Below are 26,559 nucleotides of genomic sequence, written 5' to 3'. Positions count from 1 at the left end.
ACTCCCGGCCAGTAGAAGCGCCCGAGGATCCTGTCCTTTTGTCTTCTGGACCTCCAGGTGGCCTCCAAGGACATGTGAGTGGGCTAACTGCAATATGGTGGGGACATACCGCTTTAGGACCAATAACAGTTTCACTTTAGAATTGACTTCTTTAGCATAATACAACAGCTGCCTCTTAATCACAAATCAAGGATATCTTAATTCACTCACCCCAGGGATCCTCTTTCCATCTACTTCGGTGACCTGTCTCCTCGCTTGGGTGAGGTTGGGGTCCTCCAGCTGGGCCGTTCCAAACTGGCCTTTGCAGTTGAGACCGAGGGGCCCCTCCCCGAGATCTTCCTCTGACAGCTTCCAGTCTGGGAATGGATCGAAGGGTCCTGCTGACTCTTCCTCTGATCCCGGCTCCGTGTAGGCCCCATCCGGGTTCGACTGGGCCGCGCAAATAGGGATTTTCGTAGACTGTTGGAGGGTTTCTTGGGCTATGGCCTGGTTGGTTTTCCTCCTAGCCCCAGGTGGGGTTTTTTTTCTTGATGGTTGAACCAGGCCTTCTGCTTCCCAACAGTTTAGAAAGGAGGACAATCATGACCCACCAGAAGAGGTACTGGGAGGTTGGGCACTACGCCTACTTGAAGTTGATAGTTCCCTTGAGGTTGAGGGGTTGTAAGCTTCACCACTGCTGTGGGATACTCCTTGGTGTCCCCGTGAATGCAGGACACTGCCACGGGATTCTCTGGGGTACGATTGTGCTCACCTACTAGCTGTGGCTGCATCAACGACACCATACTGCCGGAGTCCAACAGGGCTTCCGCATCTCTTCCATCTACTTTGGTTGGAAATGTGGGGGCTGGTGACTCCTTATGGTCCCAACAGGAGGTCATTTAAGTGACAGGGCCTCCCCCCAACTGGGTCTTTGGAGTGTGCAGTGGGCATGGGTTCATTTCCACACTCATAACACCTTTGGTCTGGGCTTAGCTCGAACCTACGTCGTCGGGGCGGCTTCACAGACTGTGAATTGCCCTGGCTGGCCACCATCTTGGCATCATAGGGAATGGCCCGTAGGAAGTGGTCCATTGCACTTTCTCCACCACACTGAACCCTGAGGGGTCACTCTACAACCAGGCCTTCGTCAGACGGATAAGGTAGTGCATCTGGGCCCTAACTGACTGGGCGGGGACAAAGGTCCATTCATGGAACTTCAAGGCCCGGGTCATCAACGTGTAGCCATACCGGGCCAGAATCACTGCCTTAACCACCTTGTAGTCTTTAGCTTGATCATCTGATAGGTCATAGTAGGACCGTTGTGCATCTCCAGCCAGGAAGGGTCCACGCAGCCCAGCTCAGGTGCTCTCTGGCCAACCCTCCTGTGTTGCGGTTCTGAGGTTGAGGTAGGCTTCCGCGTCATCCACCTCTGTCATTTTCAACAGGAACCTTCCCGGGTTGGGTCCACTGGTTTGGGTCGCCTGTGAAGCACCAGCGGTGATGGTCTGTAGGTGGACCAGGAACCTAGAATTTTGCTCTGTAATGAACTCCCTGTGCATGTCATACTGGGCCTGGCTGTCATGAGCCAGCTGCTTGATGAGGTTCTCCATGATCTGGTATTACTTCAGTCTCTTGTCACTTAACCCTCCAAGCCCCGAGGTATAATGCCCGCATTCTCCACTAGTGTAGCAGTCAGTGGGGCTGGGCCGGCACACAAGTGACGAGAATGTGAAGTAACACAAGCTTAGACCAAGGTGGACCTTTTCTCCAGAGAAACTACTCAGGACTTTTATTCAGTAAAAGAAACCACAGAATGCGCCACAGTGCTGGGTAACAATAAAACCAAACCAAAAACCTAGCTCCTCTTTGAGCCTTTCTACATGGTTCTTCCGGTCCCTGTCTGCTACTGGACAGCTAAGCTGTTTACCGGCGTATCAAACAAAATAAACAGAAATCTAACAGGCTTGTCCTTACTGGGGTCAGGCCTACGGCCAAGTAACGTCCGGTAGGTTCTTGTCCCGTTGGGTCTGATATCCCTCTTAGCGGTGGAGGGCTCAGCATTTCAGCTCTTGCTGCTCCAGGAACACAAGCAGATCTGGCCAAAGCCAGGTTAAAAACAGCCACCACCCAACCTCCAAGCTAATTATATTCAGGTGTGTGTAATTAGGCTCTTACCATTCCCGGCCACCCTCTCTCCTGGCCAGTAGATGTAGCCAACGAGCAGGAATATACCGGCCATCACACACCCACCCTCTCACTCAATCATAATATAATATTCCGATTTTTCATTGCTCTCACTCATCACAATATAATATTCCGATTTTACATGGCTGTCTCATGCTGTGTATTGTTCATGGTAGGGAAGCGCTTGTGTTAATTGGGCTAATGACGGGTGACGTGTCTCTCAGCAGGAGGAGAAGGACGGCGAGCCCCCCAAGGACTCTCTGGATGATCTCTTCCCCAACGATGAAGAGGAGCAAGGCCAAGGCAGTAAGAACCACTGACATTATTACTAGCCATCCCTGACATCTCTGTACTTTTTAGGATGCATCCCAAATGTAATAAGAGATGTTAATCTCAATGTGACCTCTGTGGTTAAATAAAGGAGAACAATAATGTCAGCCTACCCTCTACCCTATCAAGTGCAGTACTCTTGACAAGGGCCCCATAGGGTGCCATTTGGGACATAGTCTTAGATATAATTGTAGAACCATGGCTTGTAATGTATTATTGGAGTTCTGCTACTCAAATGCAATTACAAAATTCACTGTTGTAGAAAAGGTTACTCCCTCACACATGAAATTACCTCTGCACATTGTTTGTTGTGGCAACATTTCAGTCTTTCACTGCACTGTTTGTTACCTATAACAAGGTCAACCAGTGTCCTTCGTCTTCCTGTTGACATGACCTTTGCTCTGTGTCCCCTCCCTCCTTCACCCCCACAGTGCAGCACCAGCACAACAGTGCTGCGGTGGCTGCAGCCCAACAGGGAGGCTATGAGATCCCAGCCCGCCTGAGGACCCTCCACAATCTGGTGATCCAGTATGCCTCCCAGGGGCGCTACGAGGTGGCCGTGCCCCTCTGCAAACAGGCCCTGGAGGACCTGGAGAAGACCTCTGGACACGACCACCCTGATGTGGCCACCATGCTCAATATACTGGCCCTGGTCTACAGGTGAGGCCTGGCACCCTCCTTAATCTATACCAGGGTCGTGTTCATTAGGGCACCCAGCAGACAACGTTTTAAAGGCCCAATACAGAAGTTCTTTTTTTTCTATATCAAATAATTTCTGGGTAACAACCTTACTGTAATAGATTTCCATTAAAATGGGCGAAAATAGCTTTTTAGGATAAAACTTTTCTCAAGTAAGAATTTAGCTAGGACTGTCTGTGAGTGGTCTGAGTTGGGAGGGGAAAACTAAAAACTAGATGTTATTGGCAGAGGTTTGGAACTCTTTGTTATTGGTCTATTAACCAATTTACCGCATGGTAATGTCACCATGGAAAGCCGAAACTCCAGCCCATGCAAACCTGCTGTGTAGATTGTATTTTCAACTGGCAACTATCAGGAAATAACACTGATCAAATGCTTTCACACTTTTAGTGTTAGTTTCATCAGCAGTTGTACAATATGATACAAAACACAGGAAATACTGAATTCTGACTGCACTGGGCCTTTTCAGTCAGTTGTCTTCAGTTTTGTTTGTGCATAGTGAACAAGACCCATAATCTTACACTACCTGGCTTACATAGGGACAATGCTGCATGGTTTGCCTGTTATTTTGTTCAGATTGCCTGGCTAGGTTTTCCTATTTGCCATCTTTGTAGGATTTGTAGTATTAATCCTTCAGTGCATATATACTATCCTTAATTTCTGCATTTCTATGCATGCAGTGAAGACAGCACATTATGACTTGGCAGTGTGCATGTATGCTGAGATCATATCGGATCTCTCTCTCTCTCTCCAGGGATCAGAACAAATACAAAGAGGCTGCACATCTGCTCAACGATGCTCTGTCCATCCGGGAGAAGACTCTCGGCAAAGACCACCCTGCTGTAAGCAGGGACCCTCGTCATGACAACCACACTATGTGGACAGACAAACAGACCCATATGTAGAATAAAAAGATTTGTCATCAGGTGTTAGTTCATAATAGTGTTAGTTCATAATAGCCAAAATGGCTTTGTGGGCTCTTGTCACTGGGGAGCCAATAATGTACATCCCACACTACATCTCTATATGGATTTCATGCTTTATCCAGATCAATTCCTTGTATGGATTTCTGTTGCTGTTCTCTTACCTGAAAGTCATCAATCACAACTGTTCAATACCCTTTCACCTAAACCCGAAGCAAATGCATTTCCAAAACAACTTCACACACAGGGAAAAGGTCCTTAGATGTTGATGACCACTTCATCAACATCCATGGGAATGGATCGATAACAAAAGCCTGTGTCCCAAATGGCACCCTATTCTCTATTTAGTGCACTACTTTTGACCAGGGCCATTAGAGTGCTTTATGTAGGGAATAGGGTGCTATTTTGGACATGGACTCGTACGCTGCTGGTGTAGTCAAGGGAAGTCAACTCCCCCTCCCTCTGTCTCTCCCTGGTCCTCTAGACAAACTAATGGAAAAAAAACACTGTCGGCTATAGGAATCTCACTTATACCAGACCCAAGTGACCGATGGCTAAAACATGTTAGATTGGGCAATATCCATGTTGTGGTCTTGATACATCACCTGATGACATAGATAGAAATACTGATATTATATAAAAATGGTTGCTGATTAGTGACAATAACTCCAAGTAGTCAATGTGTTGTGTGTTGGGTTTGTGCCTGTCATCCAGGTTGCCGCCACACTCAACAACCTGGCCGTGCTCTACGGAAAGAGGGGCAAGTACAAGGAGGCCGAGCCACTGTGCAAGAGAGCCCTGGAGATAAGAGAAAAGGTAGGCCATATCCCTGGACCTCTTATCTATTGCAACCCTGACATAATATTGCTCAGATCACCTGAAAACACACACTTATCTAGGCCTCAGTTCTGATAGAAACTCTCGCAGAATGAAATTCCTGTGAAGTGATGATTATAATTACCGGGGAGGGGGAGAGGGAGGGGGAGAGAGAGGTTTGGAGGAATAGAGAGAAAGAACAGTGCAGACAGAATATAGCAGATACGTTCTGTGCCTCAGAGCCCCGAACAGATCGCGCCGTATTGATCTGGATTTTATTAGATTTGCTTCGCTTGGAGTGGAGAAACCTTATACTGACACAGTGGGTGGATATATTGACTGCTGAAAGAGACTTGGGGAAATTAAGCAGATTAGAACACATAATCAAAGGTTGAGACGTACTAAAATGGTCATTCAATGGTAGACAACAAAACAGTTAAGCTCTCTTCCTGTAGCACTAAGATACTTGTATAATATGCTTAGAAAATGCTACTGATTGTGTTAACGTTGTGGCAGTTTTTATTTGACCGTTTTATTACGGTTTTGGTTGAATTTCTGTTATTTTGCCGTTTTAATGATGCGATTCGTTCATACAACCATATAGATAATTACACGGATACTGTATTGACCTTCATGTTTGCCAAACAACATACAAATACATGTACAACTTATGTTTTTGTCACTCAGGTACTGGGCAAGGACCACCCAGATGTGGCCAAGCAGCTGAACAACCTGGCCCTGCTGTGTCAGAACCAGGGCAAGTACGAGGAGGTGGAGTATTACTACTGCCGTGCCCTGGAGATATACGAGTGCAGACTGGGTCTGGACGATCCGAATGTGGCCAAAACCAAGAACAACCTGGTGAGTACTATAATAATAATATGCCATTTAGCAGACGCTTTTATCCAAAGCGACTTACAGTCATGCGTGCATACATTTTTGTGTATGGGTGGTCCCAGGGATCGAACCCACTACCTTGGCGTTACAAGCGCCGTGCTCTACCAGCTGAGCCACAGAGGACCACTACTACTTGGCAACACTTGGGTGGTGTTCATTAGGCACCAAACTGAAGAAAACTGACAAACAGGGAGGGACTACCTGGACTTGTCCAATTAGGAAAAACTAATGTTAATGTGCATAGTCATTCACCTATAGAAACACACCCAATATAAGCCATGTGTGGATTAGTTTGAACTTGTATGTTTGGTGAGAGTCAGGGTTTCTGTGTCCCTAGATTAGTTATGTTCCTGTGGGAGTGGTTTGTAATTACAGTTGAAGATGCTGAAGATGCGTGCCTAGGGTTTTGATTGATTTTAAAGAAAAACATCACTTCACATTCAGCTGTGGAGTTTCAAAGAATTAGATTCAGTCAGGATGAACCATCTATATTGGTATTCAGAGAAAAGAAACCAAGGTGATTTTCCACATTCACAGCATGATTGACAGACAGCGGCACCTTTGCTTTGTAGTTAATTGGACTCGTCTCTCTACAAACGGGAAAAACGGTCTCAATTAGTGTGTAAAAGCAAACTGCTGCACTGCACAAGGCCACTGGGGCTTTGTGTATTTCTCTTCTCTGTCTGCTTTCAGAGTCCTGTAGTTCGTCTCGTCCGCCCACTCATATCTTGTCTGCTTTATGATTCATTGAGGTGTTGTATTGAGACCCAGAGGCAGGCGCGGTAGTGCTATATAATTGTTCATGAGCCCCTGAACTACACTGGGGATATATATGGATGGATGGATTGGCCATGTTCTTTCAGGGAACACAGTGTGATTCAATACCCTTGTTTTGATACAACATTGATAAGCACTTTTTTTTTCTCTCCTCTCTTTTCTCTCCAGGCATCCTGCTTTCTCAAAGAGGGGAAATACAAGGAGGCTGAGATTCTGTACAAAGAGATTCTGACCCGTGCCCATGAGAAAGAGTTTGGATCTGTCGATGGTAAGAAGAACTGAGTTCTACAGTATGATCCAACGCATCAAATTGCATTTCCTTGACTGTACAGTGCAACATCAAAGCTCTTACCTCAGAAGGGGAATATACAACTGCCAAAATAAAGGAAACACCAACAAAGTGTCTTAATAGGGCGTTAGGCCACCATGAGCCAACTTAAATGCACCTTGGCATAGATTTATACAAGTGTCTGGAACTCTACTGGAGGGATGCAACACTATTTTTCCACGAGAAATTCTATCATTTGGTGTTTTGTTGATTGTGGTGGAAAGCACTTTCAATATACTTTGTATTCCTCATTTACTCAAGCGTTTCCATTATTTTGGCAGTTACAGTGGGGAAAAAAAGTATTTAGTCAGCCACCAATTGTGCAAGTTCTCCCACTTAAAAAGATGAGAGAGGCCTGTAATTTTCATCATAGGTACACGTCAACTATGACAGACAAAATGAGAAAAAATAATCCAGAAAATCACATTGCAGGATTTTTAATGAATTTATTGGCAAATGATGGTGGAAAATAAGTATTTGGTCAATAACAAAAGTTTCTCAATACTTTGTTATTTACCCTTTGTTGGCAATGACACAGGTCAAACGTTTTCTGTAAGTCTTCACAAGGTTTTCACACACTGTTTCTGGTATTTTGGCCCATTCCTCCATGCAGATCTCCTCTAGAGCAGTGATGTTTTGAGGCTGTCGCTGGGCAACACGGACTTTCAACTCCCTCCAAAGATTTTCTATGGGGTTGAGATCTGGAGACTGGCTAGGCCACTCCAGGACCTTGAAATGCTTCTTACGAAGCCACTCCTTCGTTGCCCGGGCGGTGTGTTTGGGATCATTGTCATGCTGAAAGACTCAGCCACGTTTCATCTTCAATGCCCTTGCTGATGGAAGGAGGTTTTCACTCAAAATCTCACGATACATGGCCCTATTCATTCTTTCCTTTACACGGATCAGTCGTCCTGGTCCCTTTGCAGAAAAACAGCCCCAAAGCATGATGTTTCCACCCCCATACTTCACAGTAGGTATGGTGTTCTTTGGATGCAACTCAGCATTCTTTGTCCTCCAAACATGACGAGTTTAGTTTTTACCAAAAAGTTATATTTTGGTTTCATCTGACCATATGACATTCTCCCAATCCTCTTCTGGATCATCCAAATGCACTTCAGACGGGCCTGGACATGTACTGGCTTAAGCAGGGGGACACGTCTTGCACTGCAGGATTTGAGTCCCTGGCGGCGTAGTGTGTTACTGATGGTAGGCTTTGTTACTTTGGTCCCAGCTCTCTGCAGGTCATTCACTAGGTCCCCCCGTGTGGTTCTGGGATTTTTGCTCACCGTTCTTGTGATCATTTTGACCCCACAGGGTGAGATCTTGCGTGGAGCCCCAGATCGAGGGAGATTATCAGTGGTCTTGTATGTCTTCCATTTCCTAATAATTGCTCCCACAGTTGATTTCTTCAAACCAAGCTGCTTACCTATTGCAGATTCAGTCTTCCCAGCCTGGTGCAGGTCTACAATTTTGTTTCTGGTGTCCTTTGACAGCTCTTTGGTCTTGGCCATAGTGGAGTTTGGAGTGTGACTGTTTGAGGTTGTGGACAGGTGTATTTTATACTGATAACAAGTTCAAACAGGTGCCATTAATACAGGTAACGAGTGGAGGACAGAGGAGCCTCTTAAAGAAGAAGTTACAGGTCTGTGAGAGCCAGAAATCTTGCTTGTTTGTAGGTGACCAAATACTTATTTTCCACCATAATTTGCAAATAAATTCATTAAAAATCCTACGATGTGATTTTCTGGATTTTTTTTCCTCAATTTGTCTGTCATAGTTGACGTGTACCTATGATGAAAATTACAGGCATCTCTCATCTTTTTAAGTGGGAGAACTTGCACAATTGGTGGCTGACTAAATACTTTTTTTCCCCACTGTACCTGTAGTTTTCTATAATGAAGATATGAGCAGAACTGGTGGAGGTGGTAGGCCAGGGCTCCCTTAGAAAGGAGATGTCATGTGTTTCCTCTTGTCTTACCGTTCATCTTACCCCAGCGAGCAGGGCCACTGACGGACACAGGGTTAAAAAAACGGACAGTGCTCTAAACAGAGTGCCGTTGGTTTGTCAAGGCGAGGCTTGATTACCAGTCAGAGGATGATAGGATTTTTCAAGAGACAATTCTGAAGAAAATAAAGAGGTTTTAACAGATGAACTTTCCTTGCTCTTATTCCTTTAGGATGAACTCGGTTAAACTCCGCTATTTAATGGTCTGCCTCAAGCGATTTGATATCCTACTTTAGAATGTCGCATTGGTACAAAAATAGAAAGAAAGCTTGCGACTTGGCACAAGGGAACATTAAAGCTGACAGAGCAAAACTAAAAGATTGCCTCAAAGCATGTTCATGAATTGGGGGACAAGGCAACTCTTTTTTTCTGTTGGTCTCCTGAAGTTTAGACCAAGTAGGTGCAGTATAACAATTTCACAATGTATAATATATTATCTTTGTCTTTTTGTTCTTAAAATGGAGTATATTTGTGACTTCTGTCTCAACACATGCAGTAAACAAAGATGTTGTCATGGGTTAATGAGTTTTATTTGTGATAACAAAAAAACTAGGTTTATTGATTTAAACCTTTTTGATTTTATAGATTAATTGATCTCGCCTCAGTTGATTTGGTATTAGGGAGTAGTTTTCATAGCGTTTTCAAAGCAATCTTTTGAAACACTGTTCTTGCTAAATATTTTTAAAGGAGCAGGTGAGCTTTTGTGTTGTATTATGCACAATTAACATACTGCGTGGGTTTAAGTCAAATGCATGCATGTTTAATGAATACATATTTATTAATGGATTTTTAATTACCATGTCTGTGTTCACTTGTCCCCAATACAAATTTATCCATCAGGATTCATTGTTTTTTATTTTTGGGGAATACTTTTTTTGTATTCAAATGTGCACAGTATCATTAACACAGTACCACTCAATTTAAGAGTACTGTCAATCACACAGTACATTGACTTTCTCCGACCAGTTTCAATACTCCAAAGCACATATTTGAAGTGTATTTTAATCCTTAGACTCTTGGCATATGGGTAAAACAATTTACTTGATTGGTCTAGTTTCAATGAGAGAAACTGTATTTAGCAAGTCACATTTCATCTCTAGGAGAAATGTTATTAATGGAACAGTCAATTTCTTGTGAAAAGTCCCAAGTCTTGATCATTAATAGTTCAGAATACCTATTGGTTTGAAACAATGACACTTTAAAATGACAACTTTTATCCCGTCTGAAGAATGCTACGTCACACACTTTTAAAGAATAGAAATGAGAGGTGCACTGCCCGGTCCTCAGATCATATACAGTGCATTCGGAATACTTTTTCCACATTTTGTTACGTTACAGCCTTATTCTAAAATTGATTAAATAGGTTTTTTTCCTCATCAATCTACACACACTACCCCATAATGACAAAGCAAAAACAGGTTAAAAAACCCAGGAAATATCACATTTACAGTATTCAGACCCTTTACTCAGTACTTTGTTGAAGCATCTTTGGCAGCGATTACAGCCTCGAGTCTTCTTGGGTATGATGCTGCAAGCTTGGCACACCTGTATTTGGGGAGTTTCTCACATTCTTCTCTGCAGATCCTCTCAAGCTCTGTCAGGTTGGATGGGGAGCGTCATTGAACAGCTATTTTCAGGTCTCTCCAGAGATGGTCAATCAGGTTCAAGTCCGTGCTCTGGCTAGGACACTCAAGGACATTCAGAGACTTGTCCTGAAGCCACTCCTGCGTTGTCTTGGCTGTGTGCTTAGGGTTGTTGTCCTGTTGGAAGGTGAACCTTCGCCCCAGTCTGAGGTCCTGAGCGCTCTGGAGCAGGTGTTTGTCAAGGAGTTCTCTGTACTTTGCTCCGTTCATCTTTGCCTCGATCCTGACTAGTCTCCCAGTCCCTGCCGCTGAAAAACATCCCCACAGCACGATGCTGCCACTACCATGCTCCACCGTAGGAGTGGTGCCAGGTTTCCTCCAGACGTGACGCTTGACATTCAGGCCAAAGAATTCAATCTTGGTTTCATCAGACCAGAGAATCTTGTTTCTCATAGTCAGAGTCATTAGGTGCCTTTTGGCAAAGTCCAAGTGGGCTGTCATGTGGCTTTTAGTGAGGAGTGGCTTCCGTCTGGCCTCTACCATAAAGGCCTGATTGGTGGAGTGCTGCAGAGATGGTTGTCCTTCTGGAAGGTTCTCCCATCTCCACAGAGGAACTCTAGAGCTCTGTCAGAGTGACCATCGGGTTCTTGGTCACCTCCCTGACCAAGGTCCTTCTCCCCCGATTGCTCAGTTTGGCCGGGCGGCCAGCTCTAGGAAGAGTCTTGGTGGTTCTAAACTTCTTCCATTTAAGAATGATGGAAGCCACTGTGTTCTTGGGGACCTGCAGAAATGTTTTGGTACCCTTCCCCAGATCTGTGCCTCGACACAATCCTGTCTCGGAGTTCTACGGACAATTTCTTCAACCTCATGGCTTGGTTTTTGCTCTGACATGGACTGTCAACTGTGAGATCTTTATATAGACAGGTGTGTGCCTTTCCAAATCATGTCCAATCAATTGAATTTACCAAAGGTGGACTCCAAGTTGTAGAAAGATCTCAAGGTTGATCAATAGAAACAGGATGAACCTGAGCTGAATTTTGAGTCTCATAGCAAAGGGTCTGAATATTTATGTAAATAAGGTATTTTTATTTATTTTTAATACATTTGCAAAAAATTCTAGACCTGTTTTTGCTTTGTCATTATGGGCTATTGTGTGTAGATTGAGGGAGAAGATTTATTTATTTATTTAATCCATTTTAGGGTAAGGCTGTAATGAAAGAAAATGTTGAAAAGGTCAAGTGGTCTGAATACTTTTCGAAGGCACTGTATGTATATGTCTGTTTGTGGTCAGCCTGACAGCTTTGTACAGAACACCTCTCCTGTCTCTTTATCTGCAGCTGAGAACAAACCCATCTGGATGCACGCGGAAGAGAGGGAGGAGATGAGTAAGGTGGGTTTTGTGTATTTACCCATGTTGATCTCACATGTGTGCTAAGGCCATACTAGGTGGAGCTCTATAACATTTACCTGTATAACAGCATGAATGTAATAGTTACTGTCTGAAGTTCCACTCTCATCTCTCAACACTCCCATTTCTCTCCTTCTCTCTTTAATGACTTCTCTCTTTAATTACTGCACTGTTGGAGCCAGAAACATAAGCATTTAGCTGCACCTGTGATACCATCTGAAAATCTGTGTATGCGACTAATAAACTTTCATTTGATTCCAGGGCAAGCACAGAGACAACATCCCGTACGGCGAGTATGGAGGATGGTACAAGGCCTGCAAAGTGAACAGGTGAGTCAAGAGCCAGGAATTGTGATGACCTTGCTGAGACAACACGTTAAGTCATTAGTCTCTGGCCCCTATTCAAACAGACATTGGGACATTGCAATTATGTTTTTCAAAGGCTTCAATATAACAGGGTAATGTAGTTTTGTCAATTGTGCATAGCGTTATTAAGAGATTAATCTCAAGTTCTTTCCCAAAATATTTAACCATGAAATTTCATAGAATTTAACTGGTTGTCTACAATATGACATGACCTCTGTTACGACCATTTGTGACTGCTGTGTAGTGTTCACTAGGATAATCAACTTTTTGAAACGATGAAAGTGCGAGGTAGAACCTGAACTTCCAATAGGAACACAGATTTTAGTTTTTGTTGCAAAACTTTGGCTACGGTGTACCCTACTGAACACAAACCTGTCGTCATTATATCACTCAGTGACCACTGATATATCTGTCGGCCCTCTAGCCCGACAGTGAACACCACCTTGAGAAACCTGGGAGCTCTTTACCGCCGACAGGGCAAGCTAGAGGCCGCTGAGACCCTGGAGGAGTGTGCCATGAGGTCCCGCAAGCAGGTCAGGATAATACTATAGATATACACTACCAGTCAAAAGTTTGGACACACCTACTCATTCAAGGGTTTTTCTTTATTTTTACTATTTTCTACATTGTAGTATAATAGTGAAGACATCAACACTATGAAATAACACATATGGAATCATGTAGTAGCCAAGAAAGTGTTAAACAAATCAAAATATATTTCATATTTTAGATTCTTCAAAGGTGCCACCCTTTGCCTTGATGACAGCTTTGCACACTCTTGGCATTCTCTCAACCAGCTTCATGAGGAATGCTTTTCCATCAGTCTTGAAGGAGTTCCCACATATGCTGAGCACTTGTTGGCTGCTTTTCCTTCACTCTGCGGTCCAACTCATCCCAAACTATCTCAATTGGGTTGAGGTTGGGTGATTGTGGAGGCCAGGTCATCTGATGCAGCACTCCATCACTCTCCTTCTTGGTCAAATATCCCTTACACAGCCTCAAGGTGTGTTTTGGGTCATTGTCCTGTTGAAAAACAAATGATAGTCCCACTAAGCGCAAACCAGATGGGATGGCGTATCGTTGCAGAATGCTGTGGTAGCCATGCTGGTTAAGTGTGCCTTGAATTCTAAATAAATCACTGACAGTGTCACCAGCAAAGCACCATCACAATCACCTCCTCCATGCTTCACGGTGGGAACCACACATGCGGACATCATCCGTTCACCTACTCTGCATCTCACAAAGACAAGGCGGTTGGAACCAAAAATCTCAAATTTGGACTCATCAGCCCAAAGGACAGATTTCCACCGGTCTAATGTCCATTGCTCATGTTTCTTGGCCCAAGCATTGGTCTCCTTTTAGTAGTGGTTTCTTTGCAGCAATTCGACCATGAAGGCCTGATTCACGTAGTCTCCTCTGAACAGTTGATGTTGAGATGTGTCTGTTACTTGAACTCTGTGTAGGATTTATTTGGGCTCCAATTTCTGAGGTGCAGTTAACTCTAATGAACTTATCCTCTGCAGCAGAGGTAAGTCTGGGTCTTCCTTTCCTGTGGCGTTCCTCATGAGAGCCAGTTTCATCATAGTGCTTGATGGTTTTTGCGACTGCGCTTGAAGAATCTTTCAAAGTTCTTGAAATGTTCCGTATTGACTGACCTTCATGTCTTAAAGTAATGATGGACTGTCATTTGTTTTTGCTTATTTGAGCTGTTCTTGCCATAATATGGACTTGGTATTTTACCAAATAGGGCTATCTTCTGTATACCCCCCCTACCTTGTCACAACACAACTGATTGGCTCAAACGCATTAAGAAGGAAAGAAATTCCACAAATTAATTTTTTTAAGAAGGCACACCTGTTAATTTAAATGCATTCCAGGTGACTACATGATTCCATATGTGTTATTTCATAGTTTTGATGTCCTCACTATTATTCTACAATATAGAAAATAGTCAAAATAAAGAAAAACCCTTGAATGAGTAGGTGTGTCCAAACTTTTGACTGGTACTGTAAATACTCAAACGGTGTATAATGTACCCTTGGACTTCTTCACATTTTATTGTATTACAAAGTGGGATTAAAATGTTTGTAATTGTATTTATTTTGTCAACGATCTACACAAAATACACTAATTTCAAAGTGGATGAAAATGTTTAATATTTCTTAAAGATTAATGAAAAATAAAACAATATGCCTTGATTAGATAAGTATTCACCCCCCTGAGTCAATGCATGTTAGGAACACCTTTGGCAGCGATTACAGCTGTAAGTCTTCTTGTGTATGTCTTATAAGAGCTTTGCACACCTGTATTGTGCAATATTTGCCCATTTTATTCTTTTCAAAATTCTTTAAGTTCTGTCAAGGTGTTGGGGATCATGGCTAGACTGCAATTTTCCATACAGTTTCAAGCAGATTTAAGTGAAAACTGTAACTTGGCCAATCAGGAATATTCACTGTCTTTTTGTAAAAAAAAACTCGTGTAGATTTGGCTTTGTTGTAGGTTATTGTCCTGCTGAAAGGTGAGTTCCTCTCCCAGTGTCTGGTGTAAAGCAGACTGAAGCAGGTTTTCCTCCAGGAGTTTGCCTGTGCTTGGCTCCATCCTGTTTCTTTTTATCCTGAAAAACTCCCCAGTCTTTGCTGATGTCAAACATACCCATACCATGATGAAGCCACCACCATGCTTGAAAATACTATAAATAGGCAGTTACTCAGTGATGTGTTGTGTTGGATTTACCCCAAACATAAGGCTTTGCATTTAGGCCCAAAAGTTTATTCCTTTGCTGTGTTTTTTTGAAGTATTACTTTAGTGCCTTGTTGAATACCTATGCATGTTTTGGGATATTTTTATTCTGTATATTTTTTATTATTATTTTCACTGTGTCATTTAGGTAATTATTGTGGAGTCACTACAATGTGTTGTTGATCCATCTTGAGTTTTCTCCCATCACAGCCATTGAACTCTGTAGCTGTTTTAAAATCACCAATGGTCTCATGGTGACATCCCTGATGTGTCTGGGTGGTTTAATACATCATCCACAGCATAATTATTAACTTGACCATGCTAAAAGAGATATTCAATGTCTGATTTATTGTTACCCATCTACCAATCACTGCCCTTCTGAGGTTTCGAAAAGCTCCCTGGTCTTTGTAGTTGAATATGTGCTTGAAATTCAAGGGACCTTACAGATGTTGTATGTATGGGGGACAGAGGAAGGGTTAGTCATTCAACAATTATATCAATCTCTATTTCACACAGTCAGTACATATAACTTGTGATTTGTTCAAGGGAAATTAAACAAAATATCAACTTCATTTTCATCTCCAGCACCACACCAACATCAACATATGTGAAACATTTTGTGAGCCACATTTGACTGCTGAACTAATTTAGGCTTGTCTAAACAAAGGAGGTGAATACTTATGCAACTAATTCCTTAGTTAAGAAAAAATAAATAGACTTTTCACTTTGACATTATGGAGTATTTTGTGTAGATCAATGACAAAAATGTACAATTAAATCGATCTCAATCCCAAAATGTGAAAAAAGTTCAAGGGGCAGTAGACTTTCTATAGTCACTGTATATGCCAATGCTTAAAGCTACAATGCTTTTGTGATACTTGAATACTTGTATGATTTGAATAAATAATTCCTCATAAACCAATAAACTTAGTGCACCCCTATTGCATAAGTGTGTACAGTATGCATTACCTGCTCATAGGACGGGTCAGGGCAATGAATCTCATGCTATGTTTTCCTCTCTCTACCATGCTTTGGATGCAGATCAACACAGTAAGTGGTTTAATTATAACTGGAACTCTCAATAGTCTCCATGTATCCCTCCTAACATCACTCTCATGTAACTGTCATGGTCGTGTCCATGTCTCTGTAGTGCCTCTGTTGCCTCCATGCACCAGCAGAATGTCTCGGCAGTGGAACAAATATCACATAACACCCCTGTAATTCCACAGCCCATCTGTACTAGAATGCACTAGCTAGCCATTTAATTGTTCAAGGTTAGGGATGTCTTTAAAGTGTGTGTCTGTGTGTGTGTGTCTCTGTGTGTGTGTGTCTGGGGCGCCTGTCTGTTTTGTCCCTCCCCCAGGGCATAGACCCTATCCACCAGACCCGTGTGGTGGAGATCTTAAAGGATGGCGAAGGGGACAGGGAGAAGCGGAGGAGCCGGGACAGCCTGTCCAGCGTCAAGTACGAGAGCGGCTCTGAGACCGGCGAGGAAGTGAGTATGGACGTGGAGTGGAACGGGGTGAGTACAAATCCACTGAAACGTATTCAGTCCCCAAAATTCCAGTGGCCTTAATGATGGACAGAGCAATTATAAACAGTACACTGCTGAGCTGACGGGCTGGTACAGGTAACACACCCGCAGGCCTAATCTCAGGCACTCCACACAGTGGTTGTGTACCAATTCTACACACTTTTCCCCGAAGTGTGTACTTGCACACTACCTATCATGGGATTTAAAAGCATTGGATTGGTGTGTAAGCATTTGCTGGAGGGAGTTGTCACCATTTCTTAAATCCATGAGAGGGAGTGTACCGCCATCTGAAGCGCACATTTGGGGTGAAGCATGAACAATCTGGGAGGCTGACAGTGTCATCAGTAGTAAAGTATGTGTGCATTCAAGGCTGTTCACTCCTGGTCCTGGAGATGCATCTGATTCCAGATATCTATACTGTATCAGTCAGCCAGCTCTCTGTGTTATTACCCTGTCCTCACTAAAGCGTCACCTGGAAATCCTTTTTGGAAAGGCACAAAGCTGATTGATTGTGCTGGCATAACCTGTTGTGTAACTCCTGTTCATTTAACTTCTGGCTTTGTATGTGTTAAATTTTTTGAGTGGTGCTTGTTGGAAGTATTTAATTTCTCGTTTTAATATCCAATAGTTTGTGTTAAATGTCACCGATGTTGCTTGTTAAACAGGAGAGAAGGAAATGGCACAGGTTCACTCTGGGGCTTCTTGGGAAGGCAGAATCCCTTTTTACAGAATTCACCAGGCTATACTGTTTGGCCTACCTTATTGACACGTAGCTAATGTGTCAATCTGATAGGTCACAGCTTCATTAGGATAGGGGCGGCAGGTAGCCTGGCGGGTAGGAGCGTTGGGCCAGTAACCGAAAATTGAATTTTATTGGTCACGTACACATATTTAGCAGATGTTATTGCAGGTGTAGCGAAATGCTTGTGTTCCTAGCTCCAACAGTGCAGTAGTATCTAACAATTCACAACAATACACAAATCTAAAAGTAAAAGAATGGAATTAAAAAATATATAAATATTAGGACAAGCAATGTCGGAGTGGCATTGACAAAAATACAGTAGAATAGAATACAGTGTATATACATATGAGATGAGTAAAGCGGTATGTAAACATTATTTAAGTAATAATGGAACACTAGTCAAAGTGGCCAGTCATTCCATGTACAGTGGGGGAAAAAAGTATTTAGTCAGCCACCAATTGTGCAAGTTCTCCCACTTAAAAAGATGAGAGGCCTGTAATTTTCATCATAGGTACACGTCAACTATGACAGACAAATTGAGAAAAAAATATCCAGAAAATCACATTGTAGGATTTTTAATGAATTTATTTGCAAATTATGGTGGAAAATAAGTATTTGGTCACCTACAAACAAGCAAGATTTCTGGCTCTCACAGACCTGTAACTTCTTCTTTAAGAGGCTCCTCTGTCCTCCACTCGTTACCTGTATTAATGGCACCTGTTTGAACTTGTTATCAGTATAAAAGACGCCTGTCCACAACCTCAAACAGTCACGCTACAAACTCCACTATGGCCATGACCAAAGAGCTGTCAAAGGACACCAGAAACAAAATTGTAGACCTGCACCAGGCTGGGAAGACTGAATCTGCAATAGGTAAGCAGCTTGGTTTGAATAAATCAACTGTGGGAGCAATTATTAGGAAATGGAAGACATACAAGACCACTGATAATCTCCCTCGATCTGGGATGCCACGCAAGATCTCACCCCGTGGGGTCAAAATGATCACAAGAACGGGTGAGCAAAAATCCCAGAACCACACGGGGGGACCTAGTGAATGACCTGCAGAGAGCTGGGACCAAAGTAACAAAGCCTACCATTAGTAACACACTACGCCGCCAGGGACTCAAATCCTGCAGTGCAGACGTGTCCCCCTGCTTAAGCCAGTACATGTCCAGGCCCGTCTGAAGTTTGCTAGAGTGCATTTGGATGATCCAGAAGAGGATTGGGAGAATGTCATATGGTCAGATGAAACCAAAATAGAACTTTTTGGTAAAAACTCAACTCTTCGTGTTTGGAGGACAAAGAATGCTGAGTTGCATCCAAAGAACACCATACCTACTGTGATGCATGGGGGTGGAAACATCATGCTTTGGGGCTGTTTTTCTGCAAAGGGACCAGGACGACTGATCCGTGTAAATGAAAGAATGAATGGGGCCATGTATCGTGAGATTTTGAGTGAAAACCTCCTTCCATCAGCAAGGGCATTGAAGATGAAACGTGGCTGGGTCTTTCAGCATGACAATGATCCCAAACACACCGCCCAGGCAACGAATGAGTGGCTTCGTAAGAAGCATTTCAAGGTCCTGGAGTGGCCTAGCCAGTCTCCAGATCTCAACCCCATAGAAAATATTTGGAGGGAGTTGAAAGTCTGTGTTGCCCAGCGACAGCCCCAAAACATCACTGCTCTAGAGGAGATCTGCATGGAGGAATGGGCCAAAATACCAGCAACAGTGTGTGAAAACCTTGTGAAGACTTACAGAAAACGTTTGACCTGTGTCATTGCCAACAAAGGGTATATAACAAAGTATTGAGAAACTTTTGTTATTGACCAAATACTTATTTTCCACCATAATTTGCAAATAAATTCATAAAAAATCCTACAATGTGATTTTCTGGATTTTTTTTTCTCATTTTGTCTGTCATAGTTGACGTGTACCTATGAGGAAAATTACAGGCCTCTCTCATCTTTTTAAGTGGGAGAACTTGCACAATTGGTGGCTGACTAAATACTTTTTTTCCCCCACTGTATATAGGGCAGCAGCCTCTAAGGTGCAGGGTTGAGGTGGTAGCTGGCTAGTGATGGCTATTTAACAGTCTGATGGCCTTGAGATAAAGGTTTTTCAGTCTCTCGGTCCCAGCTTTGATGCACCTGTACTGACCTCACATTCTGGATGATAGCGGGGTGAACAGGCTGTGGCTCGGGTGGTTGTTGTCCTTTGATCTTTTTGGCCTTCCTGTGACATCGGGTGCTGTAGGTGTCCTGGAGGGCAGGCAGTGTGCCCCCGGTGATGCGTTGGGGAGACCGCACCACCCTCTGGAGAGCCCTGCGGTTGCGGGCGGTGCAGTTGCCGTACCAGGCGGTGATACAGCCCGACAGGATGCTCTCAATTGTGCATCTGTAAAAGTTTCTTAGGGGCCAAGCTGAATTTCTTCCGCCTCCTGAGATAGAAGAGGCGATATTGTCAGTGATGTGTACGCTGAGGAACTTGAAGCTTTCCATGGAAGACCCAGAGTTACCTCTGCTGCAGAGGATACGTTCATTAGAGTTATCAGCCTCAGAAATTGCAGCTCAAATAAATGCTTCACAGAGTTCAAGTAACAGACACATCTCAACATCAACTGTTCAGAGGAGACTGTTGGAATCAGGCCTTCATGGTTGAATTGCTGCAAAGAAACCACTACTAAAGGACACCAATAATAAGAAGAGACTTGCTTGGGCCAAGAAACACGAGCAATGGACATTAGATCGGTGGAAATGTGCATTTGGTCTGGAGTCCAAATTTGAGATTTTTGGGATGAGATGGTTTGGGATGAGTTGGACCGAGTGAAGGAAAAGCAGCCAACAAGTGCTCAGCATATGTGGGAACTCCTTCAAGACTGTTAGAAAAGCATTCCAGGTGAAGCTGGTTGAGAGAATGCCAAGAGTGTGCAAAGCTGTCATCAAGGCAAAGGGTGGCTATTTGAAAAATCTCAAATCTCAAATATATTTTGATATGTTTAACACTTTCTTGGTTACTACATGATTCCATATGTGTTATTTCAGAGTTTTGATGTCTTCACTATTATTCTACAATGTAAAAAACCCTTGAATGAGTAGGTGTCCAAACGTTTGATTGGCAGTATGTATGTGTGTGTATATATGTATGTATGTATGATATATATATATATATATATATATATATATATATATATATATATATATATATATATATATATATACACATACATACATACTGCCAGTCAAAAGTATGATCTACTCTTGATTTAAATTAGAATCCATCTTTATTTGCATGGTATATACACTACCAGTCAAAAGTTTGGACACACCTACTCATTCAAGGGTTTTTCTTTATTTTTACTATTTTTTACATTGTAGAATAATAGTGAAGACATCAGAACTCTGAAATAACACATATGGAATCATGTAGTGACCAAGAAAGTGTTAAACATATCAAAATATATTTTGTATATACAGCTGCGGAAAAAATTAAGAGACCACTGCAAAATTATCCGTTTCTCTGGTTTTACTATTTATAGGTATGTGTTTGGGTAAAAATAACATTTTTGTTTTATTCTATAAACTACTGACAACATTTCTCCCAAATTAATTTAGAGCATTTATTTGCAGAAAATGACAACTGGTCAAAATAACAAAAAAATGCAGTGTTGTCAGACCTCGAATAATGCAAAGAAAATAAGTTAATGTTAATTTTTAAACAACACAATACTAATATTTTAACTTAGGAAGAGTTCAGAAATCAATATTTGGTGGAATAACCCTGATTTTCAATCACAGCTTTCATGCGTCTTGTCATGCTCTCCACCAGTCTTTCACATTGATGTTGGGTGACTTTATGCCACTCCTGGCACAAATATTCAAGCAGCTCGGCTTTGTTTAATGGCTTGTGACCATCCATCTTCCACTTGATCACATTCCAGAAGTTTTCAATGGGGTTCAGGTCTGGAGATTGGGCTGGCCATGACAGGGTCTTGATCTGGTGGTCCTCCATCCACATCTTGATTGACCTGGCTGTGTGGCATGGCGCATTGTCCTGCTGGAACAACCAATCCTCAGAGTTGGGGAACAATGTCAGAGCAAAAGGAAGCAAGTTTTCTTCCAGGACAACCTTGTACGTGGCTTGATTCATGCGTCCTTCACAAAGACAAATCTGCCCGATTCCAGCCTTGCTGAAGCACCCCCAGAGCACCATCACCGATCCTCCACCAAATTTCACAGTGGGTGCGAGCCACTGTGGCTTGTAGGCCTCTTCAGGTCTCCGTCTAACCATTAGACGACCAGGTGTTGTGCAAAGCTGAAAATTCAGTAGAATGAGGTGTGCCTGTGTTGGAATTCAACAGACAATGGAATAGAATGGCTGTCATACATGTAGAGATGCTGATTTAAGAAGAATTTGCAGTGGTCTCTTAATTTTTTCCACAGCTGTGTGTGTGTGTGTGTGTGTGTGTGTGTATGTATATATAGTGTGTGTGTGTGTGTGTGTGTGTGTGTGTGTGTGTGTGTGTATATATACAGTTGAAGTCGGAAGTTTACATACACTTAGGTTGGAGTCATTAAAACTCATTTTTCAACCACTCCACAAATGTCTTGTCAAACTATAGTTTTGGAAAGTCGGTTAGGACATCTACAAGTAATTTTTCCAACAATTGTTTACAGACAGATTATTTCACTTATAATTCGCAGTATCACAATTCCAGTGGGTCAGAGGTTTACATACACTAAGTTGACTGTGCCTTAAAACAGCTTGGAAAATTCCAGAAAATTATGTAATGGCTTTAGAAGCTTCTGATCGGCTAATTGACATAATTTGAGTCAATTGGAGGTGTACCTGTGGATGTATTTCAAGGCCTACCTTCAAACTCAGTGCCTCTTTGCTTGACATCATGGGAAAATCAAAAGAAATCAGCCAAGACCTCAGAAAAACAATTGTAGACCTCCACAAGTCTGGTTCATCCTTGGGAGCAATTTCCAAATGCCTGAAGGTACCACGTTCATCTGTACAAACAATAGTACGCAAGTATAAACACCATGGGACCATGCAGCCATCATACCGCTCAGGAAGGAGATGCGTTCTGTCTCCTAGAGATGAACATATTTTGGTGCGAAAAGTGCAAATCAATCCCAGAACAACAGCAAAGGACCTTGTGAAGATGCTGGAGGAAACAGGTACAAAAGTATCTATATCCACAGTAAAACAAGTCCTATATCGACATAACCTGAAAGGCCGCTCAGCAAGGAAGAAGCCACTGCTCCAAAACCGCCATAAAATAGCCAGACTACGGTTTGCAACTGCACATGGGGACAAAGATCATACTTTTTGGAGAAAGGTCTTCTGGTCTGATGAAACAAAAATACAACTGTTTGGCCATAATGACAATCGTTATGTTTGGAGGAAAAGGGGGATGCTTGCAAGCCGAAGAACACCATCCCAACCATGAAGCACGGAGGTGGCAGCATCATGCTGTGGGGGTGCTTTGCTGCAGGAGGGACAGGTGCACTTCACAAATTAGATGGCATCATGTAGAAGGAAAATTTGGATATATTGAAGCAACATCAAGACATCAGTCAGGAAGTTAAAGGTTGGTCGCAAATGGGTCTTCCAAATGGACAATGACCCCAAGCATACTTCCAAAGTTGTGGCAAAATGGCTTAAGGGCAACAAAGTCAAGGTATTGGAGTGGCCATCACAAAGCCCTGACCTCAATCCTATAGAAAATTTGTGGGCAGAACTGAAAAAGCGTGTGCGAGCAAGGAGGCCTACAAACCTGACTCCGTTACACCAGCTCTGTCAGTAGTAATGGGCCAAAATTCACCCAACTTATTGTGGGAAGCTTGTGAAAGGCTACCCGAAACGTTTGACCCAAGTTAAACAATTATAAGGCAATGCTACCAAATACTAATTGAGTGTATGTAAACTTCTGACCCACTGGGAATGTGATGAAATAAATCAAAGCTGAAATAAATCATTCTCAACTATTATTCTGACATTTCACATTCTTAAAATAAAGTGGTGATCCTAGCTGACCTAAGACAGGGAATTTTTACTAGGATTAAATGTCAGGAATTGTGAAAAACTGAGTTTAAATGCATTTGGCTAAGGTGTATTTAAACTTCCGACTTCAACTGTATATATATATGTGTGTATATTTTTTTGGGAGTGGCGGCAACGATTTAGCAGCGTTGGCCCGCCGCTGCTTAATTAATACAGGGGAAACACTGTAGGGTGCCATTTGGGACACCCTTTTCTGGTACTGCCCAGAGATCCCCAGTCTGAGTCTGTGCCTCCTTCTCTCACTAGCACTCCCAGCCACCCCTCACTGCACCCTTCCCACTCCAAACGCGCATGTTCCACAACTGCCAGCAATGTTTAACGTGTTGTGTTCCATTGGTTTGAACTGCACTACATTACCCATTAACCACCTGCTGTGCTATGGCTGATTCATGTGTCCTCATAATCCTTGCCGTTATTTTCTGCATGTTCATATAAATATTTTCTGATCTGGAGTTGATCTTTTAAAGAAGGGTAGAGTGTACATTTGTTGAATCGTGTATGATGGCTGAAGAAATATGATGCTTGCTATAAAGTCTGAACTCAATTATTCTGATATGCAGAGGGTTTAAAAATATATATTTCCATTAGCCAAAATTCAGTCTCCTACTAGTCTCCTATAGGAATTTTGCGGACCTAGTACCATATCATCAGACCTTTCACATAGGCGTAATTAATGATATTGTAAGCAGATAACAAAGATCACTCATCCACTTGAGTTCTGCCAATGAGATTACTACAAATTTGGTTTCGATAGATCACACTCTGTTAAATGGTCCAATGAGGTTCACAGCAGCCCATACAGTTACTGAGGTTTGTGCCTGTGTCTCCTCAAGGTACATCTTGTTTGGCGAATACTCGCTTTTATCATCCTAGTGATGGCTGTGGCAGTTGAAATAATATCATGGCAATCAAAGGAGGAAATCTGTTCAGATTGAAGAACATGTTTCTCTGTCTATCCATCCATTGCAATGAAAGAATGAATATAGAATCAATCAATATTTCATACATGTACCAACATGTCAAATTGTAGAATAAAAAGTTTCATCTAAGCATAATTATGCTGTTTTCATAACTAATTGTGAGTATGGGATGCTCATCAGTTCCCATGTATAATTCTGGTGTAGTATTACTACCAGTTCATCACCTACATTGATTTATAAGCTGATGTGTTTTTTCATTAGAAATACATTTCTAACTGGACTCCTCTTGGGTCAATAGATCAAAGATGTGTTTCACTTTGAATCGGTCGAGGTGCAATACAGTTGGTTTGTTGAAACTTGAACTTTTCTTCTGGATTTTGACTCCTTTGTGCAGTTTAAAGGCTAGTGTGTGTCTCACTGAGTATACAAAACATGAAGGACACCTTCTCGTTCCATGACGTAGACTGGCCAGGTGTAAACTATAATCCCTTATTGATGTTACTTGTTAAATCCACTTCAGTCAGTGTAGATGAAGGGGAGGAGACAGGTTAAAGAAGGACTTTTAAGCCTTGAGTCAATTGAGACATGGATTGTGTATGTATGCCATTCAGAGGATGAATGGGCAGGATAAAATGCCTTTTGAATGGGGTATGGTAGTAGGTGCCAGGCGCACCGGTTTGTGTCAAGAACTGCAACGCTGCTGGGTTTTTCACGCTCAACAGTTTCACTTGTATCGAGACTGGTCCACCACCCAAAGGACATCCAGCCAACTTGACACAACTGTGGGAAGCATTGTATTCAACATGGGCCAGCATCCCTGTGGAACGCTTTCGACACCTTGTAGAGTCCATGCCCCGACGAATTGAGGCTGTTCTGAGAGCATTAGAGGGGGGTGCAACTCGATATTAGGAAGGTGTTCCTAATGGTTGGTATACTCAGTGTATATCGAATAGCTTATTTACTGCATTATCAGTTCTGGAAATGTACAAGTCTAGTGAAAACAGCATTGTTGGCACAAGGTCCCTTCCCTCTTGCATCCTTACTCCTTTCTCACTGTGTTGAACAAGTGATGGAGAGCGGTACACGGAGGGTGGTGGTGATTTTCTGTGTAGCATGGAAGCAGGTGTTGTTGTGGTCGTATCCTGTGGTTATGTAGACCGTGTCTCAGTCTGTGTGCCTGTGAATGCGCGAATGTACTGTGCTTGTGATTTAGGTGCGTTTTTGCCTTGTCCAATGGAATGCATCGTTTATGCACGTCATCCTCTTTTCTTTCTGTTTGTGCAACTACTAACCTGCCCTTTTGATGGTTAACCTTGCCATGTCAACCAATCAGCCTGTCCATCAAATGTTCCTCCTTCATTCAGTGGATTGTACTCTTCCTCTTGATTGGACCAAAGCTGGGGGGTTGGGGCGGGGTTATTATGGTCAGAAAACAGACTAGAGAATCCGAGCTTGTATAACTCACCTATTATAATGTAGCCTAGTAGGGGGTGGGGGTTAGAATTTGGACTGTTATCACTTAATATAGACTACCATATGTTAATCTAAAATATCTATAACCAAAATGTTTATTCATTACAAGTTTTTAAGATATGTTCATAACAATTAGCTGTCCTGCATTGATATGATCTATACATATTCCTCTCTTGTGCCACTGACAGTTTCTTCACAGCGGTATAACATTTGTATAGAGAGATGGATAGATTTTCAGGTATTATATCCATCATCAGTCACTACAGACACCTCTCTCTGCCAAGCCTCCCGATTTGTTCGTTCGATGACTGTGGTGCTGCAGTGCTGACGTTTGCTTCAGTCTGCAGTGCACAGTCACTGGCTGGGCTCGGTGTGCCAAGTCCACCCTTGCCTGTCTGCCCAACAGCAGAGCCCACAGAGACAGTACAGCAAACAGCTGAGTCACAGTGACTGACTGCACCCAGACATAATAGTAACATCACTGACTAGCACTGGAGGTGGAGGGAGGCTGTAGCACCATCTGAAAAATGGCCGCCGTGGTGCTGCAGGCCATTTAGGTCAATGGATGAATTTCATGTGTTAGGAAAGGAAAGGCTGCTTGAATTTATTCAATCGCCAGTCATTAATTTGCTATTTTATGGTGAAGCTCAAATTGTAAATCGATAAACGCATAGGCCTACACATTATTTCTGAGCTTCGACTAGGAAGGCAGAGCCATGTCATAAGTCTCAACATAAGCATGCTTCCTTTCTATTTAAATATACAGTACCAGTCAAAAGTTTGGAC

General features: G+C 42.6%; 1 protein-coding gene across 7 annotated transcripts in view; it reads left to right on the top strand.

The window, feature by feature from the left end:
• Positions 1-26,559, top strand: part of LOC121553352 (kinesin light chain 1) — a 61,742-nt gene that overhangs the window by 26,223 nt on the left and 8,960 nt on the right. For 3 of the 7 annotated variants that reach the window (XM_041866392.2, XM_041866393.2, XM_041866397.2), the window contains exons 4-14: positions 2,388-2,469; positions 2,925-3,153; positions 3,947-4,034; positions 4,830-4,931; positions 5,619-5,792; positions 6,774-6,873; positions 11,859-11,911; positions 12,191-12,258; positions 12,719-12,827; positions 16,075-16,083; positions 16,397-16,555. In XM_041866392.2, coding sequence (XP_041722326.1) covers positions 2,388-2,469; positions 2,925-3,153; positions 3,947-4,034; positions 4,830-4,931; positions 5,619-5,792; positions 6,774-6,873; positions 11,859-11,911; positions 12,191-12,258; positions 12,719-12,827; positions 16,075-16,083; positions 16,397-16,555 — 1,173 coding nt within the window. The remainder of the gene's footprint in view (positions 1-2,387; positions 2,470-2,924; positions 3,154-3,946; positions 4,035-4,829; positions 4,932-5,618; positions 5,793-6,773; positions 6,874-11,858; positions 11,912-12,190; positions 12,259-12,718; positions 12,828-16,074; positions 16,084-16,396; positions 16,556-26,559) is intronic. The other 4 variants (XM_041866394.2, XM_041866398.2, XM_041866396.2 and 1 more) reach the window with 4 other exon arrangements.

The sequence above is a fragment of the Coregonus clupeaformis genome, chromosome 37 (assembly GCF_020615455.1).
Source record: "Coregonus clupeaformis isolate EN_2021a chromosome 37, ASM2061545v1, whole genome shotgun sequence".
NCBI lineage: Eukaryota > Metazoa > Chordata > Actinopteri > Salmoniformes > Salmonidae > Coregonus > Coregonus clupeaformis.
The sequence above is the reverse complement of the archived record's forward strand: the minus strand, read 5'-3'. Positions and strand labels throughout refer to the sequence as shown.